This window comes from Halyomorpha halys, unplaced genomic scaffold (genome assembly GCF_000696795.3).
Source record: "Halyomorpha halys isolate HHAL.00 unplaced genomic scaffold, Hhal_1.1 Scaffold1198.1, whole genome shotgun sequence".
Classification (NCBI taxonomy): Eukaryota; Metazoa; Arthropoda; class Insecta; order Hemiptera; family Pentatomidae; genus Halyomorpha; species Halyomorpha halys.
In genome coordinates, this window is record NW_027116338.1 from 12,419 (window position 1) to 28,982 (window position 16,564).

General features: G+C 31.2%; 1 protein-coding gene across 1 annotated transcript in view; it reads left to right on the forward strand.

Moving 5' to 3' along the window:
• Window positions 1-2,711: 2,711 nt before the first annotated feature.
• LOC106688771 (sodium/hydrogen exchanger 9B2) overlaps window positions 2,712-16,564 on the forward strand; it is a 46,003-nt gene continuing 32,150 nt past the window's right edge. Inside the window, exon 1 of the mRNA XM_014433397.3 lies at window positions 2,712-2,926. Coding sequence (XP_014288883.1) covers window positions 2,878-2,926 — 49 coding nt within the window. The 5' untranslated portion in view covers window positions 2,712-2,877. The remainder of the gene's footprint in view (window positions 2,927-16,564) is intronic.

Here is a 16,564-nt window from a genome sequence, read left to right on the forward strand (position 1 = left end):
TATATCCATAAATGTATAATATTCTCTCTTCTAGAGTAACCCTTTGGAATAACCTGCAATTGAAATTACATTAATTTCCATCCATGGATATGTAAAGCTTCATAAATCGTTTACGACCTACATTGTATTGTAATAATTAGAGGTAATTATTTATTGAAATTCTTTAATTCACAATAGAACGTACATTTATAATTTTTCATAGAATTATTTCATGCTGGCTTCCTATTTTTGGTAACCCTTCTGTTCTGAAATTGGAACCTTTATTATATGTTCATTAATTCGTAGAATACCATTAAAAAAAAATAAACAATGTTATTATTTTTATTAAATAGATGTTTTTTAATTCAGAGAACCTCCTACGTATAAGTCAAAGAAAATTCGATGAGGTTTATGCCTAGAGTGAAACCAACCAATATTTTCGGACAAAGTGTGAGTGGTCATTATGTTCATTAATAATATGGTAACCAGAATGATTAATTCTCGTTTAATAATTATGTTGAAAATAAAAAAGAAAATTACAAGGCGAAGTAGCACGTTTCGAAACGATGTATCCTTGATCATACATCCTGGCTTGCAAAAATTTATAGGTTATTTATTCATGGGTCTTGTTTTTACCTACACGAAAATGTTCTCTTATTTTATGTAAAGCATTTTAATTGTTTTTTAAAAATATTACAAATATAAAATTTCCAGCTTAGAAGCTACTGTTTAATATTTTTTCAATAGTTTCATACAATAACTAAATAAATATTAAATTTGATTAAGCCGTCACGCCAAAGAAACATTAAAGTTTTAGTGAAAAATAATTTTGTAGAGGTGACGTATTATCATTTTTAAAACCATCTGCTCAAAATGTATTTATTTCTTTTTACAAAAATATTTCTATTTCAAGTAATGGTATACATTCTCACTGTAGAAACCTGTTCTCGAAGTAATCATTACAGAAATTTCCAATTCGATCTATTTTATAGCCTCATTGCTTGAGGCCTGACTACTACCCGTTATTAGTAATGGGTACGAAATTTTCAAACTAAAATTTGATAGGTAAATATTGGATTCATGCTCAGCTAGAAATTTATTTCTAAGTTGGCGTTAAATTGCCCGTTATTTTAGAATCGGCATTACAGGGACTGACAGCGACATTCTCCATCTATGCTGATACCAGTCCAATTTAGACGATTTTCATTTTCTCTTTTTGAGTATCTAATTGTCTTCCCAATGAGTACCTATAGTGTTACATGGCATCTATAGTTTTTGAGTTAATCGAAAAACTATAATTAATTTCTTAAACGTAATGTTTTTTAAAACTTAGAACACGATTTTTCTCTAACCCAGCTTAATTTTATTTGTATATCATAATGAGAAAAACCAATAAAATTTTCAGCTTCATAAACATTATCATGACAAAGATTACACCCACTTTCCTAAGTCAACTTTTCATATTACGGTTACTGTTTCCTTCCCATGGAATTAGCGTGATGATGTATGGCCTTCCTCAAGAAATGGAAAATCTAACCTAAACATAATTTTTAAAAATCTGACCGGTACTTCCTGAAATTAGCTCATTCAAACGAACAAACTCTTCAACTTTATATAATATTAGGATATCCCATAAGATTTTTTCTTATGCGAAATCAATAGACGATATTTGTTGTTTAAGGTTGATTTACTTTGAGTTATATGTGGACTGCTCTGCTCTATTACCTCCTTCAATCTCTCAGAAAGCTAAATTATACCCTTTCCATAATTGTTGAAACTTACTAGCAAAATATTCATTTTTATTTTGCTTTCGGATTTGTGATATTTACCATGGAGAAAATTTTTTTAACGAGGGAATCAAGTAATAATAATCAGATGGGGCAGGACCTGGGAAGTACGATGATGAGGTATAACGTCCCAATCAACTGTAAAGTTTTTTTCTTAGGGTCAACGCAACATGCGCACAAACTTCACACCGATTCACAAATCCCATCTAGATTGAATTTTTTTACCGTTGTCCTGAGAATGTTAGTGGTATCTATCTCGCGGATATTCAGCGATCATACTCTTGGTGAGGTCTCTCCCCGTTGTTGCGGATGATAGATAAGCCTGCATAAACGGAAAACTAGGGAGCGAGGTAAGTCGTTGTCAGTCAAGTTGTGACATTTCAGTACGGAAAAGGCGAATGAAACCAACATTTTAAGAAAATTATATCATTGTCGTAGTACTTTATGATTTATTAAAATTAATATTTGCTTGAAAAAAAAAATTATTTTTAGTTACATTAATAATTTTTTCACTTCTAGGGAGGGGGGGGGGAGTTCCTCCCTCTTGCCCATCTTTGGGGACGTCCATGCCTGCATGTTTACGAACAGCTGGCTCGAGGTCATGCACAGTGTAGTGCGAAAAAAATGATAGGATACCCTAATAGTATTGATTGATTTTTCTTTGGTTCCGTTTTTCTTATTTTATTTCATTTTACATATTATAATTATAGTCATTGATACCATACCAACTGTTACTTGAAATTTAAACCATACAAAAAGGTGCAGTATAAAAACTGTGTTATTAATGAAGCTTTTATCAGTTTATTGGTTTAGATCGATAATACTCATAAACATACCTTATCGATATTATCAATGTAAGGAACAGTGAGCAAGAGCACCACTATCACTCATGTCAATCACTAAGGTTGAGATAAGATTGTTCCACTCCAAGTAATCTTCCACTTATCTCAGCTGTTGTACCAGATCATTAAACAGTATTCGGCCAATGCTGTATTAATTGTTTTTACGGTATTAATTTTCGATTCTCGGTAGGAATGTTCTTACAGTACCATTACCACCACAGACTAGAAGAAACATTAAATATCTTCAGATTGAATCCTTTCTGATAGATATGACGGACGGGAAACGCCTGCGCAGAGATTACCAAAGCCTTCCAGAAGGTAAGATAGTCAAATATGACATCAACAGTTCAAGAATCAAATAACTTTAGTTGAGGCGTATTCCAAAACCAGCCAAGTCAATTTACTGATTTTTTTTCCTGACAGTTTTTGTACTAGATTATGACGGGGTGAATTTCTCCCCACATGCGATTAACTGATTTAAGGAGGAATCCATTCTTTCCAACAAAAATAAAAATAGGCTCGGCTAGCATTCCCAATCTCAGTTTATCATTTTATGTTTTTTATTTCATTTATTGAAAGTAATAATCAGTGCCACTGCAAAGGAAACTCTTTCAACAGCAACAAATGTAGATTAAATAACTTTGATAAGATTTATTGAGTATATTAAATCAGTGCGTAGCAACGAGAAACAATGTACAATTTCAAAGGTTTCTAGTTTTGTGTAATACCTGTTAAAGATTAAATTTTTACATACGAAAACAAATAATGTTTTCCAAATAGTCTATTACAATTGCTTTTATCATCACAATGTATGTTCATCCTCATTTCTTAATTTTTCAGAATTTGAAATTTGGGACTAACTGTTGTTCATTTAATATTATATTAGAATTACTGCATTAAAAATTTAATGATAGTCCATTCGGGTATTCCTTTAGTGCACTTCGACATTAGTCACTGAGTGATACTGGCGCTCCTGTTTCTAACATACAATTACAGGATATTTTCTTTGTTTTCCTTTTCAATTAATTGTTCTCCATTAACCACCACTCGTGTGCATAATATTTGAGGTATGAAAATCAACGTCGGCAGGATGAATACTACATTTCAGATTTATAAAATTTGCGCAACCAGTGGAGCACAAACATTACGAAGCAAAACCTAATTTATTATAAATTAAATACAATATATTTTAATGTTATATACAATAATTTATAAATATTTTCAAAGTTTTTCTTAGCCTAGGCAATATAAAATATATATATATAGATAGGAATGTTTTTTTGGTCACTAGACACGAATTTGAGTTTTTCTGATTTTTTTCGTGGAAGCCTTGTTTTGTTTCTGAGACAACTTTAACTTAAAAATTTGAGATTTTTTTTTCAGTTCTTCGCCTGTTTCTCGGAAACTATTGTTTTTTAAAAAAAAAAAAAAAATACTTATACAGAATAAAAGTTAACAAAACAGCCTTTATTTTATGTATTAACGTTTTTCTGCTACTAACTGCTAAAACCATAAGAGAGCATACTAAAAAGAGACGATTTCCTAATAATGGCATTACTATTGTGATTGAATTATCTGTCTGGTTTTACAAAAAGTATTAGACAATTTATCGTTAGAACTTTTGCTATTTTTTCTTTTATTATACTGTTTTATTACAGCCATTTTTCATTTTTTTAAATCAATAAATGATGATTGGTTTTTAAAAGTACTGTCCAGAAATATTTTCCTTTTTTTTCTCACTCTTCAAAATTTTATTATTTTAAATATCATAAAAAAGTATATTTTTGGTTTATTAATAAATAGTATATATTTAGAGCATTCTTATTATGAACAGAATGTTATAATATATTTTTATATACTAAATTATAATTTTATATTTTATCCTTAAATTCTTTAAATTTGCCACAAATCACGAACTTTGTATTGAGAACTATTTCACATCATGTGGAAGCATGATCAAGAGGCATCATTAATCATTTGATTCCCTAAGTTTTTTGAGCAATATTAGTAATAATAATGCAATTTAATTTGTAATCATCATAGCAAGCCTGCTTGTTAATTTAATCTTAGAAATAGTTTACGTTACAATATAGGTGATGACCTATCGATCGTTCAAAAATGCTAGCAAAGAAACATGATAAAAATGAAAACAAAGTTTTTTTTAACTCCCCAGAATATATATCAAATTTTTTGTCTCCTGTATAAAAAATAACTTTCAGAAATATGACCACTGCAATAAAGTGTGCCTGAATAAAACACAAGCTATTCAGAATAATAAACGTATGTAATTTTCACCCCGATTCTTGGATGATGTGCTATATCTGAAACGAGCCCTATGTTTTATTTATACTATTGCTTTTAGTACGCCATTCTTCCCCCTTATCAAACCGCATTAGTTTGTTTTTATGGGCGTTGTCAATAGTGGTTGCTTACTATTTCCTTCTATTAGTAGATGGCTCCTGATCTGTAATGCTCTCGAATTGTAAAAAAAAAAAAATTATTGAATTTCGAAGAAGTTAAGACTTGATGCATTCAATGTTTTTTGAAAGATATTCAATAAAGCATTCTTAAAACTTCGAGAAAATTTGTTGTATATCCAGTAAGTGGTGTTTCATAAAAAAAAAAAGTTTCTACGTGATTATGTGTTCTTCGTTACTTCTATACGATAATTAAAATTTAGCTTTATTATTATTAATATTAAAGCACTGTTCTGATAACTCCAAGGGACCGAGTTCGTATCCGGCTGTGACAGATATATTTTTTTTTCACTGTAGTCGTGAGTCAGCCTTGTAGGTTCGGAAGGCCTCGGAGTTCCACTCAGCCTCGTTAATTGAGTAAAAATTTAACGGTCGAGCGTGATTCTGTCCAAATCACCTCCTTGCACAACCGTTGGTCTAGTAACAATACATCCTTAGAAAGTAATGTACCTCTGACCCTTCATGAGCTGAAGCGGCAAAGATTTAATTTATTTTTTTTAATTTGTAATGGTTTTATTCTATATATTAGAATTTTCAAAGATGTATTCTGCTACAATAGTTCTATATAATAGTCATCATTACTAAGTTTTTTTACTTAACTGTTTATATTCCCGTTCCCGTATTATGTTTATTTCTATATACTATGTATCTTTATTTTTTCAAACAACCCTAGAATTAAAAAAATAAATTCAGAAGTTTAGGGAGAAAGAGGATAGATATATAATTTTCAAAGAAATTGGAGAAACAGTGATATAATTTTTTTTTGTATACCATTTTCTTGAGATTGAGGAACTCCTTTAACACAAAGAGTTAAATTAAAGAAAAATTATATTGCTGAGAGCCTAAGTCGTAGTAATGAATTCTAAGGATTCGACTGACTGCTGATGTGTAATGGATATTTTATTTCCCCATGAAGATAATATTTGCATTATTGTGTACATTAAGATGACTTGGGGCAGAAAAGTTCAACATGAAAACTTTATTATATTCCAATTATTTTCTAAATACTCTTGTAGATGTTAAATAAATAAGATTCCGTTAACGATACATTATAATGCATTGTACAATGTCGGATTTAAGTAATCCGATTTTCACGGTTAATTTTTGGATCTATATAAAGTCGGGGTCGGGGGTCTCATTTCCTGATGCCCCCCTTGCCGCGAACACCGGAAGACCCCGAAGACGCTGGGACTGCAATGCCGCCCCAGCCTAAGCATCATGCAAGCTAGGACCTGGCCTACCCCTACCATCACGCCAGGTTCCAGGACACGCTGGCCAGCCTCTGAGAGGAAAAGACGTCTCTTCAGACACGGGGCGAAGATTACATGGTTTTCACCATTTCGCCCACAGCACACCTAGACGAGGGAAGCGACTAGAAGACGTCACCGCGGCGGCGAAAACGTCATTCAACAGATAAGCGCATGATTGTTTCAATTAGTCTATGAGACCCCACTTTTGTTCATATTACACTAGATAAATAACTCTTAACTAACTCACTAATATCATCTGCCCCTCCAGGGATTAATACTTTATAAATATAAGGAAATATATGTTGTTCATGAGCATAAAGTATCTCACATTTTCAGCCCCCCTTTTCCACACAGTCATTTTAATCATAAAATTACACTGGGGACACCTGCAGTATAGCACGAGCAGGTCCCGATGTAACATACAATATTTTCGTCTAAAGCGGGTAGACAGTCACCTCTCTAGAAACTTTGAAGAAAATTTATGTGGAAGTTTCAGGTCTTAGTTAATTGTGTTGCTGGTCGAGTTCATATAATTATGCCAAAGTTAGAGCGCTGTCATTTCTTGTTATCATTATGTTACATTATGCCCAACGCTTTATCAATATCCTCACAATTCCCCTGGCTAATGCATTCTGGCTTTCCTTTTCCAGCTTTATCAGTGATATGTAGGAACATGGACAGTTAGATAAATATTAGATAAGGTATAATCTCTATATTTAGTATTGATCTATTAATACATGAGTTGTAATATTAGCTGATCTGTACCAGTCATAACAGTTCAAAGGTATGGTTTTATCGTAATATCGCGGACTGAATTATTTTATTGTAAATATTATAATATCCATATTTACTATTGATTGACTAGTGGAAAGAACAGTGACTTCAGATAACAATCGTAGTTCTATGGCCCTGAAGCAAGCATTAATAGTGAATCTAGCTATTTTGATAGAATCTTCATAATGGGTATCTAAACATGGAGATCATAATATTAGCTGATATCGGTACCAATCTTAATTAACTCTAAGATTATTGTTTTATTTCGAGGAGCAAAATTTAAAGCCTTAGGCCAGCGGTTCATATATATTTATCGCCATGGCCACCTTTTTGGGATGATAAAAATTCACAGCACCTTTTGTTGAGCTTAAAAATTTTCGTGGCACCCTTGATGACCTGAAATAATGTCCCCACAATTACCCTGAGAACTTTTTAGTATATAGGAAAATAAGAAGAAAAAACGGACCAAATTAAATAAAGAAATGCACTGTATATTTGCTATTTTAATTTTAAATTATTTTCTTTTTCTTTGTAATATTTTGAGGAAGTACATCTCTGGTATACGCTTAGAGCAGCCGAGGGTACCTCGTCACTCACTTTGGGAACTTTAAAAAGAGACTAAAAAAATCTTTATTTTAATTTTAATTTCTTATTTTTTTATTTGGATATACACTTTTCCTACCATACCGTTATTGGAAGATTACCTCAAAATCATAGTTTTATGATTTTATTATTATAACCTGTACTGGATTATTTAATTAATTAGTTAACGTCACTGAACAAATTATGTAATTATAATGTAATAATTTTTTATGATGAGAAGTTCGAAATAGAATAAATTCCCTCTGATTTCAAATTGTTCAAAGTCGTTCTGTCTCTTCATTTTTCTAAAATATTTAAATTAATATTTTTTAAGAAAATTATTAATAGTGAATCATATATAAAAATTAATAATTTATTGCTTTTAATATTTAATAGAAATAAGTTATCGAGATTAGATAAAATAGTTCATTCTCGCTATATCCACCCGTCTTTTTGGTTTTATTTTACTAAATGAAAGTTATTATGTGACAAAAGGAACATTTTTTTTTTTTTTTTTTATCTTCGTACCTTCCTGTGGAAAAATAGTTGTCAAGTAAAATATAAATAGAGAGCGAAAGGAATACTAATCGATTCTTGGTTTTCTAATAGCTCAAGAAAAATCCTTCCAGGGGATTTTAAGATCCATTATGCCGGCAGAACTTTGTTCTCATATTTAACTGTGAAATTTTTATACAGAACTCAACTTAAAAAAACCCAAGCTCCCATTTTCCTATTAGACTGATTAATTTAATTTGGAAAAGTGATACCACATATGGGCAACTAAAATTGATGCTACAAGATTGATTGCTAAACTTTTCCCAACCGACAGTCACATATTCACCGCTAATAATTCTTAAAAATCTAATTACTGAAATAACTTTTAACGTTACCTCGGAACAAAAGACGTTTTGGGAATATACATTCTACTCACAAGACGATAATATCAACTTTCTCATCTTCCGAACTATACTTCTCCACTAAACCAATGAAACAATCGATTTATTTATAAACTATTTAGCTTTAAACAAAAACAAAACAAGGAATTCCCTTCTTCTTTTAAAAAATATACATATCTATTTTAGATCAATTCATACGCAACAACATTAATATACTCTCCTTCACATTAACTTTTTCTCTCTCTATTATTCGAGCAAGTTGAGAGCTTAGGTTAAAAAGAAATTTCTTTTATGTTTAGGTTTGGTCTTATTCTGTCTGTTACTGGACTTATTTCAATTCTATAACATGTATGATTGAAACCTAAATAAATTTAAGTTAAATTGTACGTCACGCATCAAATAAATTTTGTTGCTGTCCAATTTAAAACTTATGTATTGTAATAAAATAATTGTGTACAGTAGACGTTCGCTACCTTACTACCGAAGGTAGGAATGCTTTTTATTTATGCAAGGAATAAAAAAAAAATGTCATCAGAATCAAATACTCTCGAATTTTACACTTCTGAGATCAAGATTATAAACTTACTAACCACTCAAAACCAATAGTTTCTAACATTGCTTCCTTTTCAGCTCCTGACAAGGTGCCTGAAAAGAAGATGGCTTCAAGACCTCCTAGTGTAAAAATGTTTTAGAGTGCTACCAATTGGTAGTTTCTCTACATGCCTGTATCACACCATACTGATCTTAAATTAAATTTACTAAATGTATTATTATGTACAGTCTTAAATGTCAATAAAAAAAGACCAATTCCGTCTGCCTGTTAGTCATTTTTGGTGCATAAATCTAACTGTTCATCTAATTTTGATGACATTTTCAGGGGTTGTGTTGGTACCAATACGTCATTTTATCAGATTACGTGCATTTCTTTTGCTTAACCATACATTTAGGCATTTTCTAAGGCACACGTACATTTCTAAAATGACTATTCCGACTAGGCCCCAATTAGCAGCAAACCCCCAGAGGTTCCAGCGTCGGGTATGAGAAAAAGGAGATGAAAAAGTTCGAAAGTTATCACTTTTTCCTTATATCTCCTTTATATCAACTATCTGTGGATTAGCGTAAAAATAATTCAGCGTTAATTAGACACCGGTCACTACTTTTGCTAACGTATGCGTTAACGTAGTTTCCTAGACACATCTTTATCTTTTATCTTTATATTTAGAAAATGGCTTGTCCTTGTCAATCGCTATAGGTTTCGTATTAATTTAATGAAATGATAAATAGTGTATTATTCTGGGACTAGGTCCCTTTAAAACAATTATAAGGTAATTTTAATTTTACAACATATATTGGCCAAAAACAGGGTAGCCAATTAATTATAACTTATATTAAAATCGTATATAAATGATTTTAGAAACAGAGATAAAAAAGAATTGATAAACTAACTAACTAACATGTATTTACATCTGTACATCGGATGATTTAATCTGTTTCGCTCTATTATCTTCGCTTACTCATGAGCAAATATATTTTGCTTGATCCGACTATTTTTCGAAAACGATTCCATGCATTTAAAAGCAGATGTACTCCATATTACCAACCTTTCAAGAATAAAGGCTATGATAACTGACCACGTTGATGGGAAGGTCCCAGAGTGCTCGGTTCGGAACGGTAATAGTCGAATTCCAAACGGCTCAGTTACTTTGAATTTCAGGACTGTGAAGAGGAATGAATTTGTACCCTCCTTATCTGGTTAGTAAGATTCGGCACCCTCGAGGTTACAAAATTTAACTTATCAATTCCTTTTCGAAAAATTCCTTATAAAAGGTTCAGTAGAGTATGCAATTGGATGCTTCTTAATGACCTATGATCTTGAAATAACGTCGGACCTTTGACCGTAAAGAGTAATTTGAGGAGGTAACAATGACATCACCATCATCAACAATCAATACTTGCGCTTACCTATTTTCCATTTGTCGTAATACATTTGATTAATGAGAAATATTTAAAGATTAAATTTTATTAATTATCAAATATAATTTATCTTTCTTCTATACACCCGCCAAGCCCCGTGAGCTGCAATACAACTTACCTCACAGTTACATTCCTGGAATAGCTCGGTACGAAGACCCCTCCATCCGGGAGGTCCGCCGGAGAGGTCGCCTTGGCCGTGATGTCTTCGAGCCACTTTTCCATCTTGCCCTGGCTCAGCTGCTTCTTCTTCTCCTCCCTGTTGAGGGCCAGGAGCTCCATGCTGATGAGGGCCAGGTCGTAGGCTGCCAAAGCGGGAGTGTGTGCCGCCTTGTGGTGCTTGGTCGTGTGTGTGGAGCACATGACGGCTCACGTCACACCTGACAGCTTTAACTAACTCTGTCGCTCAATCTGATCCTAGTGAAACACTTTAGTTTCGTGCAACATGATTGTGTAGATTTTTTATTATCTTTAGTTTTTTTAATGGTGTGATAAAGTTCAATTCAAAAATAAATTTATAAAAATTAATCCAATACAAAATGAATTAAATCAAATTTTCTTTTCAGGCACAAAAAGTGATTAATACAATTTTAAAAAGAGGTATTATAGTTTGTATTTGTTTTTATGTTTAATAAATTACGAGTAGAATGGTGAATGCATACTTTGACGACTACTCCAAATAATAATTCATTGCGGGAAAGAGAGGAAGGGGGTGTATGTAAGAAACAGAAGATCAGACCTAAGGTTTAATCAGAAAAATGCCTACGTTGAAAATTTTACATTGTTATCGGATGGTTTCCGGAATCTTTCTAGCCACAGGTCGATTCTGTCTAACAAAAAGTACATTAAGCTTAAATTGTGGAAAAAGTTTAATTTGCTTAGAATTTGGTTTAATTTGATGGCTGAAAATACTTTTTGTTTATTTTAACTGACAAAACTTTAATATGTTTAGCCAAAAGTTTTCTAAATCGGCAAATAGTCTAATATGTCTGCCTTAAAGCTCATTATGTTTGATTAAACGTTTAAATTTTCGATGAAAAGTTGAAATATCTTTTGGAAAATTTAATACCTGATGAAAAGCCTAAAATGACAGACCAAATGCCAATTTTTTTTCGATAGATTGGAAAATTCTGTATACAAAATGCTTCGGATCTAAATGACCAAACTTAATAATTTCATTGCTTAAAAACCAAACATTTCTTTGTTTTGGAAACTTTACTACACAACATGTTTTTTTTACAAAATTTTACTACGTTCCCGTATAAAATAAAATAAAATAAAATATGAAAATTATTACACGTATAATGAGAAAAACTGATTAATTCAAATGTACTTCGTTTTACTATAGTTTAATTTTTTTAATTTTAAAACTTCTGCAATGACCTACCTTTTTTTTGGCAAGACTACCAATTAAAGATAAAGGAAATGATTAAAACAACTCTTATGACTCAGTTGCATTCATTATAGGATCGCGGTGACACAGGTACATGCAACCGAACCAAATGCGTCTCTCCCCTTCTTCCTGTTGTTGAGACTCTCAGGGGTCGCTCATTATGGTAAGGGAGAGTGAGTGGTTCTCATCCTGATCTCTACTCTCAACCGTATTGAATATGTTAGTGATGAATCACTTTCGAACATAAGGTACAATTTAGGTAATAATTCTAAAATATTGATTGACCGTGTGATTAATTTTTTACCTTCCGTAATTCAGAATGTTCTGGCGAAATCCTACAATGTGTGGCGAAACGTTTGCTCACAATAAACAGTTTTATTACTATTTGAGTTCTTTTGACTAATCCCGGACCATCTTACTTTTATAAAAAATTGTTTTAAATTTTCGCCTTCGTCGGATCAAGTGAGAGTTGTGTGGTGCGAGCTCCTCACTAGATTTTTTTAATTCTAAAATGAGCCAACTGATTATTTTCTATGGAGAGTAGTATTGTAACATACTGACTGACAATGTTTCAAATCTTCACCTTCAAAATTAGCCAAAGTCAACAATTTAAATATTCACTTGCCGGCTTACAGACTCTAAAATCTACTTTTGACCGGGTTACTAGATCTGGGGAGTGTTTCCCTAAATTTCCCCTTTTCCTAAACATTTTTCAAATACTGACCTCTAAAAATGGCGTTTATAAGCAAATATGAGTATGGTAATCAGTTTGAATAATGTTTCCTGTTTCAAGTACATTCCCAACTCCTTAAATTTCCTAACTTTTTTCAATTTCAATTTTCAATTAATCAGGGCAGTGTGTTACTCACCCAACCCCCTCCTCACGCAATCACGTTCAGGGAAATATTACTAACAATTCGATTAATAATGTTGGACCCTAATTATTATTACTATTTTATAAAGACAAAAATTTGAAAAAGAAAACAATATAGTTTTATTTTTAAATTGCTCCTTATTTAGTATACCGTTAACAACCTGCTATAATTATTAATAAATATTTAAGTTTTAATAATAATTAAGGATAATTTTTAATAATTATTTTACCAAAAGTCAATATAGACACTTCTCACTTTAATGGTCATTAAATTCATTCATATCTAAATGAAATGCTCATGTATAAATTTATTAGTAATACATTTTCCAAAGTTTGATGTATTGACTTATGATAGAGAACTCCTGGATTAAACTTGTCATTTACAATGTATTTATAATGCTATAAAATGTTTATTTAATTTACTAAAAACATGTATTCAAACAAAATATTATTAAAATCATAAAAGTAAATTTGTGGAACATAAATATTCATTTTTATGTTAATACAAATATTTAACAACTATTGTCAATAATATTAATCTTCATTCAACATTCCAGATAATGAATAAATTATTTCGAAATTTAATTTTATATAATTAAGCAGTATGCTTAAGTAGTATATTCAAAATTGTGTTAACGTGAGATAATGGTTATGTTTACTGAATAATAGAATTACCTCTATTTGAATTAGAATTAGCTTGGAGGGAAAATTTCAGTAATCATTTGAACCTTGATAGAAGCTTTAATATTATAAATTAGATGTTAATAACTTTATTTCTAGTCTTAAATCTCAACCATATAATGCACTGTATTAAAATTAACGTAGAAGGTAGCCCCAATCAACTTGGAGACCAAGACTGCAGAGATCGTTTATTTTTTTACCGATTTTACTAATTACCGAAGAAAATTAACATGACAAATCTCGAACAATATACCTCTTGCGCTTGGTTTGTTATTCTTGTTAGAGGTACTTACACTGCAGCAAGGTTAGTATTTACCTTACTGCCGTGCAAGTACCTCTATCAAGTATCAGCAATGAGCTTCTATCAATTATCAGAAATAATATAAATTCTTGCCTTCAATTTATGAAAAAAAAATTAGTAAATAATTCAATCGTATTAAAATTCAGGAGGGTCTTATTGAAATAATTACTAACTCTTTCTGGATGAAGAGTGAATTTAAAATGAAAAAGGACATTTCTTATTATTTGATCTGCTTTCCAATCATGTAGTACTAAATGTTCTATAAGTAGTTAGCCCTCGATGACGACGATAATACGAATTTTAGAAAAAATATTACAATAATAACTGATGGATTTAGACGTAATTTTTAAGTGATTAAAAATACTGGAGTAAAATAAAAATAACAAGAATTAATTCAGTATTAATTCCGGTCCACTATTTAAACCGAAATTAAGAGAAAATTTATTGTGTTATGTTAAATGAATAATAAATTAAATTTTTCATGTTTTTAATTTCCTTAAACAGGGGTGGCCTAAGCGGCTCCATTTAGCTAGAGTCTATATCTTTATGGCTTAATATATCTCATCTTAGAGATTTCGGGAAAAAACTAAAACTGTCAAAAAGTAAAATAGTTGAGCAAATTTAAAAACAAAACTAAGATTTATTATCTCTAAATCACAATTTTGCCGCATAATATCTCTACAGGTCTTGGTTCGGGCTACTAAGTTATTAAAAAAATAAATTAAAATTTAAAAACCTGTAGAAGAAATTTGATTTCAATATTTTCACCATCAGTACATTGGATAGTTGAGATTGAAGACAAGAAATAAAATTACTAACATCTACTTTATGACGTTAGAACCTCTATCAAAATTTAAATGATAACTAAGCTTTTTTCCTCCGTAATTATGCCAAACTACATCTTGACCTGAATCGTTTATTCTTTTATCGATTTTAAAGAAAATAAACACGACATACCTCGTACGCTAGGTTTGTTGTTCCTGATAGAAGTACTTGCACGGGAGCAAGGTGAATACTAACCTGTGTTGTACTAGTATGAGATTGATTGAAGTGTCAACGAGAAGATAAAACTTGAGCCATTTCTCATTGGTTTAATCACATTAGAAGGAATAGACGGCTATCCAATCACAGCCAACAAAGGATGAGTGACAATGCCACCTTAACAAAGGTCGGGATAATAAATTCAACGTGGAGTCAGTCAATGTCTCATCACCTCCTGTTTTGGGCCTAACCATTTCCAATTTCGACAAATTTTTGGCATTCTATGAATTAAAACACTTGGTCACTATGAACTTTCAGTTTTATCTTATAAGATACTTAAATTATTTTTAGTAAATGATCGAGATATTTAATTTATCTGTATTTAGAGACAAACAAAATTAAGTGATAGCAATGTCAGGAGGAAAGGTCACTTGATATTGCATCAAGCAAGTCGCCTTCCTCTGCCTACACTTTTAGGTCCAACAATACTGACTTCAATCCTCCATTTCATAAAACCACGGGTAAAATAATTATTCGTACACTTAGTTTTTCCGGTAAGTCATCTGATAAAACTCATTGTTTTCACCTAATACATAATCCCTTCATCAAATATAAACTCAATGTGAAAACAGTATCCACAATTTAAAAAAAAAATCCATCAAAATGGATTCCACCGTTTTTCAATTTCAGGCGCTTTTTAGATATTGCTCGATTAAAATATCCTGAGTCTCCTCTAAAATATGCCAACAGTATTAAGTTCGACACCTAAAATCAACCAATTGGTCAGTTACCGGTACATAGGTAGAATGTTGGCATTATCTCACCCGACCGTAAAATGTATCATTAAAAACTTTTAAATCGGCTCGATATTAAAAATACAAGGACAAAAACGCACGGTCACACTACGTAAATCATGTGAAATCGTCCAAAAAGTGCTCGAAAGTGATCGTGAACTTAACCAGCGTAATACGATTATAAATATACGTCCAAAAATTTGTGATATCAGCTTCATAAAGCTGGCTAAAGGATAAAATAATAGTACCAGGTCGTAAGGTTTAAATTAGAGTATAATCATCAGCACTACACAAAGAGACATTAATTATATCATCAATTTAATGCAAAACATATTATGCTTACTTCATAATATTCAAGTTTCTTAATTATGTATTAACGTTTTCAAATTTTTAGGATTATAATCATAGACAATAGTAGTTAGCCATTTTTACTAATTAAAAGTAAATTAATATTAATGTTCAAATAATGTACTTTTTCAATTATAATAATACAGTCGACTTTATGGTTTCATAGAAATACAATTATATTTTTATAGTGTTATAAATGTATGTTTGAAAGAGTAATTATTATTCAAAATTTAAAATATATCAATAATTGCAGCAGGTGATAATATTAATGAATCAACTGCATTCTGGAAATATAATTGATTCTCGATGTTAAGAAATCCTTCAATTTTCAGTCAGATGTAGAAACTTTATTTGAAGGTAGACGGGTAAAGCTTTCGAATATAAAAAATTTAATGCAAATATCAAGCTAAATGGGAATAATGTCATGAATTGGGATCTCATGAGCTGCAATGAAGTATAAAAACTGTTATCTTTTTATGCTTGGTAGGATTTTTTTCACATTTTGGAAATTATATTTTCTCCTTATTTATGATCCAGTGTGTTCCATAAGTTAACGATCACCCATTTTGGGACTTTTAGATGTTTTTTTGCTGAATTTCACGTGATTCTGGCTCAGTGACCGGATGTATTTTGC